The 14,352-nt window shown below is 37.6% G+C and overlaps 1 protein-coding gene across 1 annotated transcript; it reads left to right on the top strand.

Annotated features, from left to right (window-relative positions):
• The first annotated feature begins 6,175 nt into the window (after positions 1 to 6,175).
• Positions 6,176 to 10,729, top strand: LOC120292583 (serine/threonine-protein phosphatase 6 regulatory ankyrin repeat subunit B-like). Its single transcript, XM_039310845.1, has 3 exons — positions 6,176 to 6,764; positions 8,852 to 9,258; positions 10,100 to 10,729. The coding sequence occupies exons 1-3, from the start codon at positions 6,176 to 6,178 to the stop codon at positions 10,727 to 10,729; spliced, it is 1,626 nt and encodes a 541-aa protein (XP_039166779.1).
• Positions 10,730 to 14,352: the final 3,623 nt, after the last annotated feature.

Here is a 14,352-nt window from a genome sequence, read left to right as displayed (position 1 = left end):
CCTCACTTGATTTCTAGCCACTTCATTAGGCTAGTGGTGGTTCTTTACATTGAATTTTTAGGATCAATTCAAATTTAAATTAGAAATCTCGTGTCACTCAAGATATAGTTTTGGAAGAGACCACATTTATGATTGAGCCGTTTGTGGTGTTATTGAGTGAGGGTCCATCCAAGACCTTAACTTGTATGTACCATTCGAATCGTCTAACAAACCATTCCTCTAAATCTATCCTTGAAGGTGACTCCTTCAAGGGTAGGTCGCAACAAAAGTTATGGACCTCTAGAAATTTCATGGCTTTTTGGGCTCTTGGGCCATTTGCTTGGTTTATTGGGCTTAGAATTTTTTGGTCCATGACACATGCACCTCTATTGAGTGATGCCTGAGCGGCAACCTCGAGGTTTGGCCCAAATTGAGCAAAGGTAGTTGCTTCACGATGTTGTGCCAATTCTAGTTTTGTAACCTCCAAGAGACATAAATGTTTTTGGTGCATAAATGTGTTTGGTGCACATGCGTAATACACATGAAGAAAATGACAGCCACAAACATCTTGCAAAAAATGCGCTATGAGTTTTTTTGCCGATCCTTTAGAGAAATTAATGCATGATTGAAACAATTTGTGAAGTCCTCTAGTTCAAGGCATTGTAGAAACGACCTATAGTAAGTTCTTGCTCCATAAAGGATCCGGTGGACATTGCAATGATAAATATACATTAAAACTTATGCATCGGGTTGTTTTTTTTTTTCTTTTTTTTGATTTAATATGAATTTCTCCATTTCGTAAAACATGAATGACTTCAAATGATATAAGCTTGCACATTAAGCTACCCTTTTTCTCTACACAAGTATCTTCCCTGCTTATTTTCCCCATTTCTGGTAGTATGGAGTACAAATTTATTCATAATCGATTGATGTGAGGCGTTTTAACAGGAGTGTAGTGAACCGAGCGTAGGTCCTCTCTTTGTGAGTTTGTCATTTGTGTACGATCTCCATTTGTCTTTTAACTTTTTTCGCTCTCACTTCAATCACCTCCCTTTTGAACACTTTGACAGTACAGTATTGTACCGTACACATTAATTACTAACTCTGGATGAGAATAATCGATGAAGTAAACTATTTGAAAACATCTCAGCCATTGAATGTTGGTTCGTTAGAATTTTCCTATCTAGATGGCACCATTCTCTAGAGATTCCTTAGGATATTCATGTGGTTGAAGAACCATCAAAATCTCAAATCGATACCTCATAATATATTTATCCTAAACTCTATTTTCATCTTGCAAACAATCTTGATCTAGTTCCTCATAACATATTTGCCCCAAGGTGGAATCTAAGTCAAATATATCATCCATTAATAGTTTAGGATCAAATAGTTAGGGTAATCTTTGGTCAGGTTATCAATTTTGAGATTTTTCATAAGACAAAAATTAGTTTGGGGTAAACTGTGTTGAAGGTTTTTATGTGATATGAAAACTAGTTTGGATAAATTTATTATGTGAATACAGGTTTCGAATTTTTAATGACATAGACCCCAAAAAAAAAAAAAAAAAAAATAGAACAGTTAAGTCCAAGTCAATGTCAATGTTAAAAATATTCCAATCCCTAATTTCTCATTTATCTATGGGTGTGCAACTTCTCAAGCGAATTCTTATTTTTGGAATTGGTTTGACTGCAGAAAATAATTCTCAAAAGAATGGAACCATTAAAAATGCATGCTTTCTAAACCATTAGGACATTCTACCATCATCTAGCTTAAATACTTTACCAATCCTTATAAATCTCTATTTCAAAGAGCATCGGAAGGAAAATAACACTAAATATCATATCTTTTTAGTGCCGAAATTTTTCAAGTAATTACTCAAGTTGGAAAAATGATTACTCAAGTGCTTCTACTAGTAAATTCCAACATATTCTATGTTTTTTATATGAAATTTTTATTAAAACATGGCGTTTCTTATAAAAAAGAAGTCCAATGCAGAACGTTTTTCGTCTAACATGGCAACGTGAACAATACAACAGGGCTTCTCTCTCCAACCCCACACCCCCTCCAAAAAAAAAAAAAAAAAAAAGATTCTCCCTCATCTTTGTGGAGTTTAACCAACAATTGATTCAAAATGATTTTACTGCAGTAACCAAATTAACGAATCGAAAGATACAAATTATGGATAGAAACAAGTACGGTCAGTTAAAACAGCTAACTAAAGTACTTTGGAGAAGTATTTTAGATTCCTAATGAATTGAGTAATAGGAATCAAAGAATTTAGGAGAACGATTTGTTGCTTAAATATTTGAATGACACGATAGTTTGAAATTTTCCAGATAGGTAGTTGGTGTCTACGGCAAGTAAAAGAAGCGTGGAAACAAACCTCCCCTATTGTCCATTTATTAAAAAAAAAAAATACACAAATGGAAAGCACACATAACTTTATTCCTTTCTTTCATTATTGTTTTCTTTTCCTTCTTTATGCCTTTACTTGGCACTGTAATGTCATTATTCAAGACAGGAGAGACTGGGTTTCTTTTCTGTGGGCCCACTATTTTTTTTCACTTTTGATAAGAATTTCTAAATGTGACATTATATGATACTGTCCTATGACAACCCCTTTCTCTTTTACTATTTATGCTTCTTTCATCAAACGAATTGTGAATTTCAATTCAAGTGAAAGAGTATAAAATAAAGTAACTCTCTTTGCCGGTTAAGTAGTAGAACACTTTATTCCTTTGCCGATGACAACAAAAAGGACCAAAACATCAAGAAGGTAGGTCAATAGATCTATCAATTATATTAGGTACGGTTATAGCAAGAAAGAACTTAGCAAGCTCTACAGTTGATTTAATTTGTGACATTATGTTATTTGATGTTCACAGTGTAGAGAAATATTTAGTATGAACCATTTAAATTTCTGACTATTAAAGAAGGAAAAATGACATAACTACTAAGTCCCATCCAAAACTCTCCAAAATATCTCGCAAATTGGTTGGAGATTGGAAATTAGCGTAGCAAGGTGCGACAAATCCTTTGGAGATTGTTTACACAAATGTAAAGCAAACATCAAAAGGGTTGTGATTGACGATTTGTTGCATCATCCTTAAGACCCGACATTCCTCTATGAGGAATTTAATCTTTTGTAGCGTGGAAATCATTACTGTCAATAATTACTACTTAATCATTCGCCAAGATACTGTTCCTCTTCTGTCTAGATACTCTTTCCTCGATATCTTGCTTAAAAAAATGAAGCCACATTGAAGAAGCTTTAGATGGGTTATGCCAACGTAGTCAAGGTTCATAGTCTAAGCCCACAGCAGTACTAGCACAGGCACAATGTTCTAGGAAGAGACGCTGTTAAAAGGCCCACGACTGCAATCAAGTGTCACCTCTGGGATTATACTAGAAGTTAGGGATAAAAGCCACTATAAATGTCATAACTTTTATACGGCGTTTGCTTAAGTGCTATAACTTTTTATTTCCTATCACTTAATTGCCATTATTTCTAAAAAATTATGTTTAGTTGAACACTTAAGTGTCAAATTTTTTAAAAACTTTCACTCAAATACCAGAAATTTGATGTAGTTTAGCACTTATAGTGAACTTTTTAAAAAAATATATAACAATCAAGTAATTGATTAAAAAGTTATATAGCACTCAAGTGATTGTGAAAAAAAAATTATGGTACTCAAAAGAGTGCCATACATAAGTGATAACATTTAAATGATAAAAAAAAAAAGAGTGTCGTACGAAGGTTATGGCACTTATGATATCTTTTCTTTTTTTTTTCCTAAAAGTTGCAGAAATTTACACCATAGTAGCATGGCTTGGCAAAGTGTCATGCTGCAAAGCGGAATCACATTTTCTCTACAGACTCAAAGTATTATACTTCAACCACATGTTTAGGGAAACAACAAACAAGAAAGAGAATTTTATGTGCGTGTCTCAGAAGTTGGTCGGTAATATAATAAAGAAGACTTGTGCAAGGAAAAAGCGGAACAAAATCTCCGAACGGTATAAAGTGATTCGTCACATGTTTTCACCTCAATATCGAAAACAAAGAAGGCATGACACGGAAATGTGTAACTCACTCATTGCAGCACTTTTTCTCACTAGAGGTCCTCCATCACGAAATTCAACAACACCTCAACCAATCACGGTGCTTGCTGAGATAGGCAAGTAAGTTGCAATGATGGTAGACAGATAACTCTAACCACGAACATGAGAAACTAGGTAAACGGCAACAGGACAAAGACAACAGTAAGAATACATGGATTACAGCATTGTCATTTATCCATTTGCCACTTATTGAGCTAAATGTTTTGTCGATGTACTACATTAATTTAGTATGCTGGTTATGTTACCCAAGAATTACTGGAGAATAACATGGAAGGGCACAGAATAATTATAAAGAGCTGACCATTGCAGCATCTAAACCCCATGTTTTTAGGTAAATAATGGCTACTATAACTTTCAGTTTTTAAGCTTTCAAAAGCATTTGTGTAGACTTATAGATACACTTCAGGTACCACAAGACTATATATCTCACCAGCAACTGTCAACGCCTTCGCACAAGCAACGGCAGTTTGGAAGGCAAGGAACATAACAGATTGTCACGGACATCAGATGCAAATCATTAAAAATAACAAGCAATAGTCGTATGAGAAATTACCTGCTCTAGAAATGACATAGTCCATGAGTCCCATGAGCCGTTTCCTATTTCTTACAAAGTCAGAGACAGTGGAAAGAGTCTATCAACAAAAATAAGTCCACTTTCTAATGAACAAATAAAAAATTATTCATGGCACCAATGTGGGAGCAAAGCCTAGGCCAACATACATAAAAAAAGGGTTGAGTTAAAGAAAGAAAAAATAACCCATTGCCAAAGCAGTTTTGCTGTTAACAAAGAATTCAGATCTACATACACATAATGTCGATGGGATTCTGGTAGGACACTAATTGCCAATTCGCAGACATAATTGAGGTTAATGTTCTATGAAGGTACAAGTCCTGAATATGAGAAAATAGTCTTAAAAATTTAGTTCTACATATTATTTCACAATGAAGACCATTGTGTGTGACGCAGATGAGGGCCTGCGATAAGGTTCAATGGCCCTTGCTAAAAAAGTAGAACAACTTCGGCCCTGCCTTCTCTTTTATTTATTTATTTAAATTTAAGCTTTTGTCGTGTCTCTCTTTCACATATTAAAAATGATAGATAGTCAGTGAACGATCATAAGTTTTTGATAGATTTTTATTTGTTATAGAATATTGTGCAAACATTACAATAGAAAACATATCATTATGAGCTCCAACTTTTGCCAATGGATCATAGAAGTAGAGGTGATTATTGGATGAGCTCAAATTGGTCGTCAACTAATTTTTATGTAAGTTTTTTATTGGTTGAATTTTACCTAAGTTCGTGCTCCATAATAATTTACGTATGTAAATCTTCGAGTGGGACCAGGCTTAAGTAGGGTCCATCACGTGCCCCATGACGAGAATGGCATGACTCACGACGAACTTGGACCGTAAAGACTAAAAAGAGCAAAGGACTTGTCGATGAACAAATAAAATAAAAAAGAAGAAGAAGAAATCTACGGCTAAAAGTGGGCCCACGAAAATCATTTCTTTAATAAATAAGTTGAATCAGATCCGATTCAAGTCATAAAAAAAGAAAAGAAAAGAAATTACAGCTCAAAGTGAACGAATATTATTACTTTAATAAACAAGTTAAATCATATCCGATTCTTCTAGAAGGATGTTCTGATTTTGATAAAAAGTGGAAAGCAGTCCGTTAACTCAATTTCATGCTTATATAATTTATTTATCATTATTATTTTCAGTTTGTAATTGTCCTCCTTCCTTCTAACAAGAGTTGCCCCACTTATTATCGTTTATGTAAAATCAGGAAGTCCAAAACGCATACCAATTAGACTTTTTGGAAACTATTCTTTAAACCTGCTAAATTTATTTCAATTTCATAGAAACAATTGAAGAACCACCATATGCATATAAATGTCTCCATTTTAGTACTCCTAGGAAGCCCAACTAAATTTCCTCTCCAGCATTTTCCCTTTTCACCAATCCTCTTGAAAAACTCAAAGAAATTCCTCCCACTTGAACTCATTGCTTATATTGATAAGTTCACTTGCAACTATTGCGTGTCTTGAGAATGAAAGAGAGACTGGGTATGCATCCTGAAGTGTATGGGGCTGCAAAGTCAGGAGAATTTCATTCCCTGATGAGAATAATTTTGGAAAATGGAGAGGACCTTCTCCACCAAACAACGCCAAAGGGGAACAATGTTCTTCACGTTGCGGCTCAATTCGGGCAGGCAAATTTCATCCAAGAATTTCTTCAAGATCTATCAAGATCTTCCCTTCTTTGGCAAGGTAACTGCAAAGGGGACACTCCCTTACATGTTGCTACTCAACTAGGAAGCCATGAAATGGTTCGAGTTTTTATCGATCGGGCGAAAGCAATACATCAACCTGATGCATACAAAGAGCTACTTAGGATACCGAATTCAGATGAGGATACCTTGTTGCACTTTGCAATAAGAGGACGTTGCAAGGGGGTCGTGGAATTGCTTATTGAAGAAGATCCTCAACTATGTGATATTACTAATGCTGCTGATGAGTCCCCACTTTATCTCGCAGTAGATCAGAGTTTTTCGGATATCATTGAGCTGATTTTATGTGCTTCCTCGTCGCCATCCTCTCATAAGGGCCCTAAAGGACTGACAGCTCTGCATGCTGCGGTGCGCTGTCCACTTCCAGGTAAGTATCACAATATTCTAAACCCACTTAAACAAATGATAACCGAAGTAACCGAAGTTCTCTCTCTAGCGCGAGACTTCCCTTTGGCGAGACTGCTGGTGGTAGCAGCGTGCCCCCTTCTACGCTAGTACTTTGTAAATATAATAGTAAAAATATTCACTTATGGGCTGCGATTTTTTAATCCTTATTATAGTGTTTTCATCATATCGCCCCTGATGTGACTGACCTTTTAGCATTACTCTCCTTTGTTTAATTTTTTATATGGTCAAATGTGGAATCCCTCTTTTTCTTTCTCCGTAGGTCCCGCTTTCCTTCTTCGTATCTTTTCGGCCTTTAGTGTCTTAGCACCTACAGTGACCCTCTCTATTCCTTTTTTTCCATTTTTTTCTTCTTCAGACATGCCTTTCATGCCTTTCATGCCTCGTGTCTTGTTTTTCTCTCCCATTTTTCTCTCACCGACGTTGGCGCGACGTCATTGAGGACAACACGGCTGGCCCCCAAGCCAACCCGCTGTGAACCCCAGGATGCCCGCGGATTCAGGGCTGAACTCGATGACGCTCTTGCCGGTTAGAGGGAACAATAGGAAGTGACTTTCGATGGAGAGCCAATGGGAGAGGACGAGTGAGGAGTCCTGGAGCCAAGATCCAGTGAGGGGACGATTGGTGATCAAATTGTAGACATCGTCTTGTTTGAGGACGGTAAGTCAGTGTCCTGCAAGTTCGATCCGGGTCATGGTCGTTCAACTCTGCGTTTGCGAGCTGCTTCAGCGGCTGATTCCTCAGTTATCTGATCATAGGAACTAGCAAATGATAAATGTTGTTTGGTGGCCCTTTTTCCTTTGCTTCCGTGAATGCCTTTGCCAGCTAGAGTGCAATGCCTTCTCTACCTCGACTTCTCATCAAAGTTCTGGAACCTTGGGCCCACCCTCTCTTCCATCAATGCTCCTTCTAGAGTCTATACTTGCTCCAATGGCGTGTCGGAAGCCAAAAATGGAAAAGAGGGAATAGAGAGGGACACTAGAGGCTTGGAAAGATAAAGAGGTAGAAGGAGACTGACACCCGCCGGGAAAGAAAAGATTAAAAACAAAAAGGACAGCACATTTGACCGGCCACATAAGGGACGTTATGCTTAAAAACACTGTGATACGGAGTGCATATTTCGCTTGTACTTAATTTCTTTCTTCACATTTTTGTGGATCTTGTTCTCCAGGCACCACCATCATCAAACCCTCCTGTGGTGGCAGTTGTAGCAACCACCATCTCCATCATACCCCAACGTCTTTCCTTTCCTCTCTCATCCAGTTCGTTTTATTTTTTTTATTTTTCTTTTTTTTTTTTTGTATTCTTCTTTATTTTCGTCATTTTCTCCTTATGATTACTTGCTTTTCAGTTTACAATTGATGATAGGGCACATTGCAATATATTTCCAAAAAATCGATGCAAAACTTTTTTTCACCCCCAAGGGAAAATTATGATGACTTGGAAAAAGGAGGGTAAAATGACTTTACCATTGGAAAATGTAGAAGGTACTAAGTCCTCATTTAATTTAATTTTTTTTATAAAATTGAGTTGGACACGATATTCCCGTAAAATGATTGGCATCGAGTAAAAAAACCTTAGTATTTTATTCTAGCCTTATTCAGCAAGGCATCTGCTCTGTCTAAGGCTAGAATAAAAGACTAAGATTTCTTACTACGATGCCAATCATTTTACAGAATAGCGTTTCCAACTTTATGAATTTCCGACAAATTCACTTATCAATTAAAAACTTTAGGAGTTCCTGCATTATGCTAGATTCAAGGTAGTTAGATTCTACATGTGTTACACAAGATCAATAGAGAACCTTCATAATAACCATGACATATTCCTCCCAAGACTGGAGAAAAAGGGGAAAGCTAAATGGGATGAAATGCAATGTTAAGATATCAATGTCGAAATGCTAAAAACGATCTAAGTCATGACATATTCCTATTGTATTTGCAAAGGTTTCAAGAAAATCTTGGAGAAGAGACCAGAACTGATCAGAGAAAAGATGATATAGGGTGCACTCCTCTTCATATTTCGCTTACTTTGGCAAAGTTCATGCAGTTCAACTGCTCTTGCAACATGATACTTCTGTTGCATACGACTTAGACAAAGAGGGGGATTCAGCTCTTCACATTGCAGCGTTTCAAGGCAACATCGATGTCATTGACAAGCTTGTTACATCCTGTCCTGATGCTTGGGACATAATGAACTATAAAAGGCAAACAGCTCTTCATGCGGCTGTTATCGGAGGAAAAGTAAAGGTAGTCAAGCACATACTAAGGATGCCAAACCTGGAGGACCTTATCAACGAAAAAGACACTGATGGAAACACAGCTTTGCATTTGGCTATGCGTCTTAGAAAATACGAAAGCGCGTTGACACTTGCAAGAGACAAGAAGGTGGACCATTTTGCCACAAATAAGGATCATTTGACCGCTGTTGACATTTTATATGATCAGAAGGAGGAGGTATGCATGCTTGAACACTACAAGAGCCCAATTTGTTCACTCGTGGAGTAATTTCTTCAATATCTATTGGAAACTGTGGCCCTGGTGATACTCATTTCACGTGTAAACAAACAACCTAATAGAAAAAACAAATATAGTATTAATAGCCAACAGATAACTGCTTATAATAAAAATAGTACAAAGCAATTTAAAGGTCGACTATTTTGTTTTATTAAAATTATGCAGAATGTGGGACCTGTTTATCTTGAAACCAATGCAAAATTTTAAGGATTGGGAGCTTCTTAGGTTAGGGGATAAGCTAAAGGGGGAAAGAAGAAAGAAAAGAAAAATGGAGAATAAATCGGCCTGTTTAATGGCCCTCGGCCGAGATGACAATGACTATCTTGTATAGTTAGCCGTAACTTTAGAGGACCTCAATCCAAAAGTTTATTCGCGCCTTCTGACTTTGAAACAACCATTCTGCCCTATTCATATAAGAGAAGCAGAATGGTTTGTACAATGTTAACCAAAATCCTTATGTTTTATTTCTGCCCCCTACCAAATAAGTTTCGAGATAAAAGAGACAACCTGCACTCTACGCAATTTGAGAAAAGGGCTTCAAACAATTCCTAGATAATTTCATTTAGCTATGGCATACCCGAAAATGTGATTATTTACCCCAGGAAACTCTATTTGCTGGTTTCATCCGGCTACCTCATCTAAAGGAGATGAATTGATTGAAAAATAATATTTTACGACTTGGCCGGAAATTTTATTTGTTATAGATGGATTTTGAGCGAATAAAGTGAGGGTCTTTGCCAGGATAACCGCAGTTTAATTGATACTTTCTGTACATCTTCAGGTAACGTACCGAAATTTTCGAGTTTTTCGTGCATTGCGAGAATCTTGTAGATTCCCGAATATACAAGACTTTGCTGTGGAAAAGAAAAAGACGTTAGACAAGCAATTTTTGGAGGGTCAATCAGCTGCGTCTATAACCACGGGAAGCAATTCATCATTGAAAAGCATTATCGACCTTGAACTACTAGTGGCAGCATTCATAGCTACAGCGACCTTTGCCGCGGCCTTCGCTTTACCAGGAGGCAATATCAATGACGGACCCAACCAAGGAATGGCGACTCTTGCTGGCAGGGCGGCTTTCAAAACATTTGTGATAACTAACACTATAGCGTTCAGTTTCTCCACCTTGGCATTGTTCTTACAATTTGATACTTTTGCGTTGAGCGATCGTCGCAAGGTGAGATTCACCGTCGATGCCGCAGCTTGCATTTACATTGCAATGTTCGGGATGGTGCTAGCCTTTGCTTCTGGTACGTATTTAGTTTTGACCAGAACCATTGGGCTTGCAATCGTTCCTTGGGTTATATGTGGATGTCTCGGGATTAATTACCTCCGAGACCCCTTTAGTCGTTTTGCAACGCTCTGTATAAATCCCAGTGACGTCCTCCCGGAAGCCAAGGCGAGATCATGAAGTACCCTAAGAAAGCTGCTAAGAGCTGGCCTCGATTTATAGTTCTGTGAGCTTGGGCAAGGGAAATTTTCTTTTTTTGCTTTGTCTGTCGTCGGCTGTCCGATTTAAAACCTGTCAACATCGACCCGTTGGATTGAGCGCCAGCAGAATTTGTCATGCTCCAGATGACTGGAGCGCAACCGAGGCCAACAAGTCGAGACTTTTCGTGTATGTGAAGGACGAACATCTCGACTGTTTCCCGGTTAAATAAATGATATTAGCAGTCGCTGAGCTATTGCCGTTGAACTGCCAAGGTTGGTATTTGTTTGGTGATAATCTTGAGGTTGCAGGGAAAGTGTTGGATTTTGTGTGTATTTTAATTAAACAAAATCATTAATGAGTTTTATATGTTTCTACCTGTTGATTGCCATAACTTCAATTTCCATAAATTCCTTCGATATTCTTCGACCTCGGTACACGTTTGAAGAAATTTATGATGTAAATGCGCAAAATGAAGTTACTGGTTTGTAAGTCAACCGCATTGTAAAAAATTTACTAAAATTAAATTGATTTGTAAATTACCAACTTTTTCTAAATTTTACAAATGGACAGGATAAAGGTTAATAAGTTGCCGACATTGTAATAAACTAACCCATTTCAAATTGTTTGGTAAGTTAACAACTTCTAAATTTTAGAAACTGATTGAGTAAGAGGTTAGTAAGTTATGGACGTGATAATTAATTTGCCAAAGAATGTGACGTTTTACTAGCGTGGAGTTGAAGTTGCTATGGAAGTGGGACTTGCCTTCGACTTCAATGCGTCGCCCTTTGATGGCATAGTTGCGCAAAGCTGCAGAAAGTATCATAACATTTTCAACATCTACTACGAGCAAGAGTCATGGCTGATGCAAGATTCTTCATTTCCGATTAGGTAATATTAGAACTTTCAAGTCAATCTAGGGAGTAATATCATCAAATAATTAGATACACAAGGCCAAGAGTGTATCGCCAAATCAACATAAAAAAATTCAATCATCCACTCACGCTAAAAACAATCATTTCGCTTCATCTTTCGTGTTCATGCATGGAATACATGCATCACTCGCTAAGGCGCGGAGAGGAGCAGCGGCTGATCCTCGAACAGCCTAACCATTCTTCGATCCAAACCCTGAACCCATGGGGTCCAACTACTTGAAGCCGTTCCTGTTGCCACATTCTTCAGTGAAGAGCTGCATCATCCACCAAGTAAAATACTTTGCATGTCGGTGAGGGAAATCTGGAGATGGTTCCCAGAGAAGTTGATGAATTTGACTTTCCCAGCTTCATCCGAAGCCCCCAATCCAATCCAGTCCTAGATGTAAAGCTCAGTCTACAGGAAATGGATCGGTAAGACACATTCATCTTTTCTTCCATTGGATTAATGGTGAGAGGTTGCAAATTGTAGCATCGAGTAAGGGCAAAGCATGTCAAGACAATCTTACCCCACAATGACAATACCATATTACAATATGTTCTCTTGCCCATTCTGTTCAGTTCATTTGTCTCATGTAAATGCAGTATTGCTTAGATTATCGACTTTTCAAAGTTGAATGCTCAGTGATCAAATGAAAATCATAACTCACTACCAAACGTAATTGCAGACGATGTCGTGTATGTAAACATCCTACACCACAAGATTGTAGAGGAAGTGCTCGGTAAAGATATTGCTTTCCTAATCCTATGTTATTACTTTCAACGTGGTTAATCATTCATATATAAGACTCAGAAAATGTTTCAACTTGTTCTCTATTCCTACCGCGCAAAGTGCCAAAAAAATAAAAATAGATAAACTCGCCATAGTAAGGACTAGGTTCTGCAAACTAGCAAATCTTCCCTTGTAGGTTGAGTTTCTGTGGTGGACGTGTTCATTGTTTTAATTCTGGGAGAAATCTACAAACTTCTAGATAGTTAGCAAGTTCCTACAGAAACAGAAAGCAATTCACACCATGCTTAATTGAAAGAAAATGTAGACCTTGTGACACAATAGCAAGTGAAATGAGGTTTCGCATTGAGAAAAATCATTGGCAAATCTGAAACATGAAGCTAAAAACAGGGAACTATGAACGCATGCATAGCACCTATCTTATTCGAAGAGTATCGTGGGCCACACCTATTTTGGGATGGTTATACAATTTCTTCACTTAATAATATGGTAAGATGTACAAAATTAGGACCCTCCAGAGTAAACGAAAAATCATCCTATATAAATATATGCTCTCTTAACACAGAATCGTGCTCACAGTCAGAATTTTCATATAACCAGCGGGTGCCAAGTGCTCCTGTGATTGTATGAAGGTTCCAGAACAAAACAAGAAGACGTGGTTACACAGTGAATTATGAACGAAGAGACTATAAGATTTAGAGGAGTTCGTAGCTCGATCAAATAGTCCACAAGAACGCGGAAGATGCCAGACTTTAAAAGAAGGCAAAAAATTCAAACTGCAGTAATATGAGCAAAACTCCGATCCCCCTCTGACCTCAATCGAGAGACCCTAGAGAACGGTGCATCCTGATGCCAAATCAATCTAAAACCACGCTACAAATGCAATTAGTGGTATTTGGAAATAAATATAGGAAAGACTTGAGAAGACAATTTCTTCTCGCCTTTGTCATGTACGATCCTACCAGAGAGAACTACTCTAGAATAGCCAAACAGAGTATCTCTTCACCAAATATATCAACTTACCAAGAAGTCTTTCGCATTTTGTGAAAGGATATTTAACTTTCTCGCTGATGTTAGCTTCCTTCTCTCTGCTAATCATTGGCGAAAGGAATGGATCAAACGGGAAAGGAATGAAGTACTTACTCCACAAAACGGTATAGATGCAATTCCAGCGTAAATACCCTGCCATAGTTATGAAGTACTTCACCTATTCCACGAACAGAGAAACAAGCCTCCTCTGTTAGAACCATTAACAAAAGCAATCTGGAAGAGTAATTCTGCTTCCTTATGAATTGAGTGGTAAGATAAAAAAATTTAAGAGAATGACTCGCTGCTTGGTATTTGAATAACACAGCAATATGAAAACTATCAAATAGGCAGTTGATGTCAAAGCAAAGAAACTGAACCACGGCAAACCTCCTCTATTCGATCCCTCCCGGCGCCGCCCCCACCCCCCAAAAAAGAAAAAAAAAAAGAAAAGACAACTAGAGCGCACATGACTTTGTTGTTTTCTTTTTTTCTTTTCCTTCTTCCCCATTTACATGGATCGGAGGATTATTCAAAATATAAGAGACTGAGTTTCTTTTCCACAAGTCCACTAATTTTTCACTTTACATCAGAAATTCTAAATGAGACATGGTATGATACTATACTTTCACAACCCTGTTTCTCTCTTACCATATGCTCTTCCTTTCATCCATCGAATCGCAAATTTCAATCCAAGCGAAATAGTATGAATTTACATGGCTCTCTTTGCGGGTTAAGCAATAGGATACTCTTTTCCTTGGCCAATAACAGCAAAAAGGACCACGATGTCAAGAAGGTTGGTGTCGCGACCTAAAATTTTCAAGGCAATCCTAAAGTTTAGGTTAATGGATTACTAAGTCCGAAGACTTGGCTTGGACCCTCCCAAGTCCTACCAATCGCGACTTGATATTAAGAGC

The sequence above is a fragment of the Eucalyptus grandis genome, chromosome 4 (genome assembly GCF_016545825.1).
Source record: "Eucalyptus grandis isolate ANBG69807.140 chromosome 4, ASM1654582v1, whole genome shotgun sequence".
In the NCBI taxonomy this organism is placed as follows: domain Eukaryota; kingdom Viridiplantae; phylum Streptophyta; class Magnoliopsida; order Myrtales; family Myrtaceae; genus Eucalyptus; species Eucalyptus grandis.
This window is presented reverse-complemented; position numbering and strand designations above follow the sequence as displayed.

Excerpts from the sequence above, each read along its gene's own strand:
- LOC120292583 (XM_039310845.1), top strand. The coding sequence starts at position 6,176 with ATGCATCCTGAAGTGTATGGGGCTGCAAAGTCAGGAGAATTTCATTCC. Across the intron at positions 6,765-8,851 it reads GGTGCGCTGTCCACTTCCAG|TTCAACTGCTCTTGCAACAT; the intron begins GTAAGTATCACA and ends AAGTTCATGCAG. Across the intron at positions 9,259-10,099 it reads TATATGATCAGAAGGAGGAG|GTAACGTACCGAAATTTTCG; the intron begins GTATGCATGCTT and ends GTACATCTTCAG.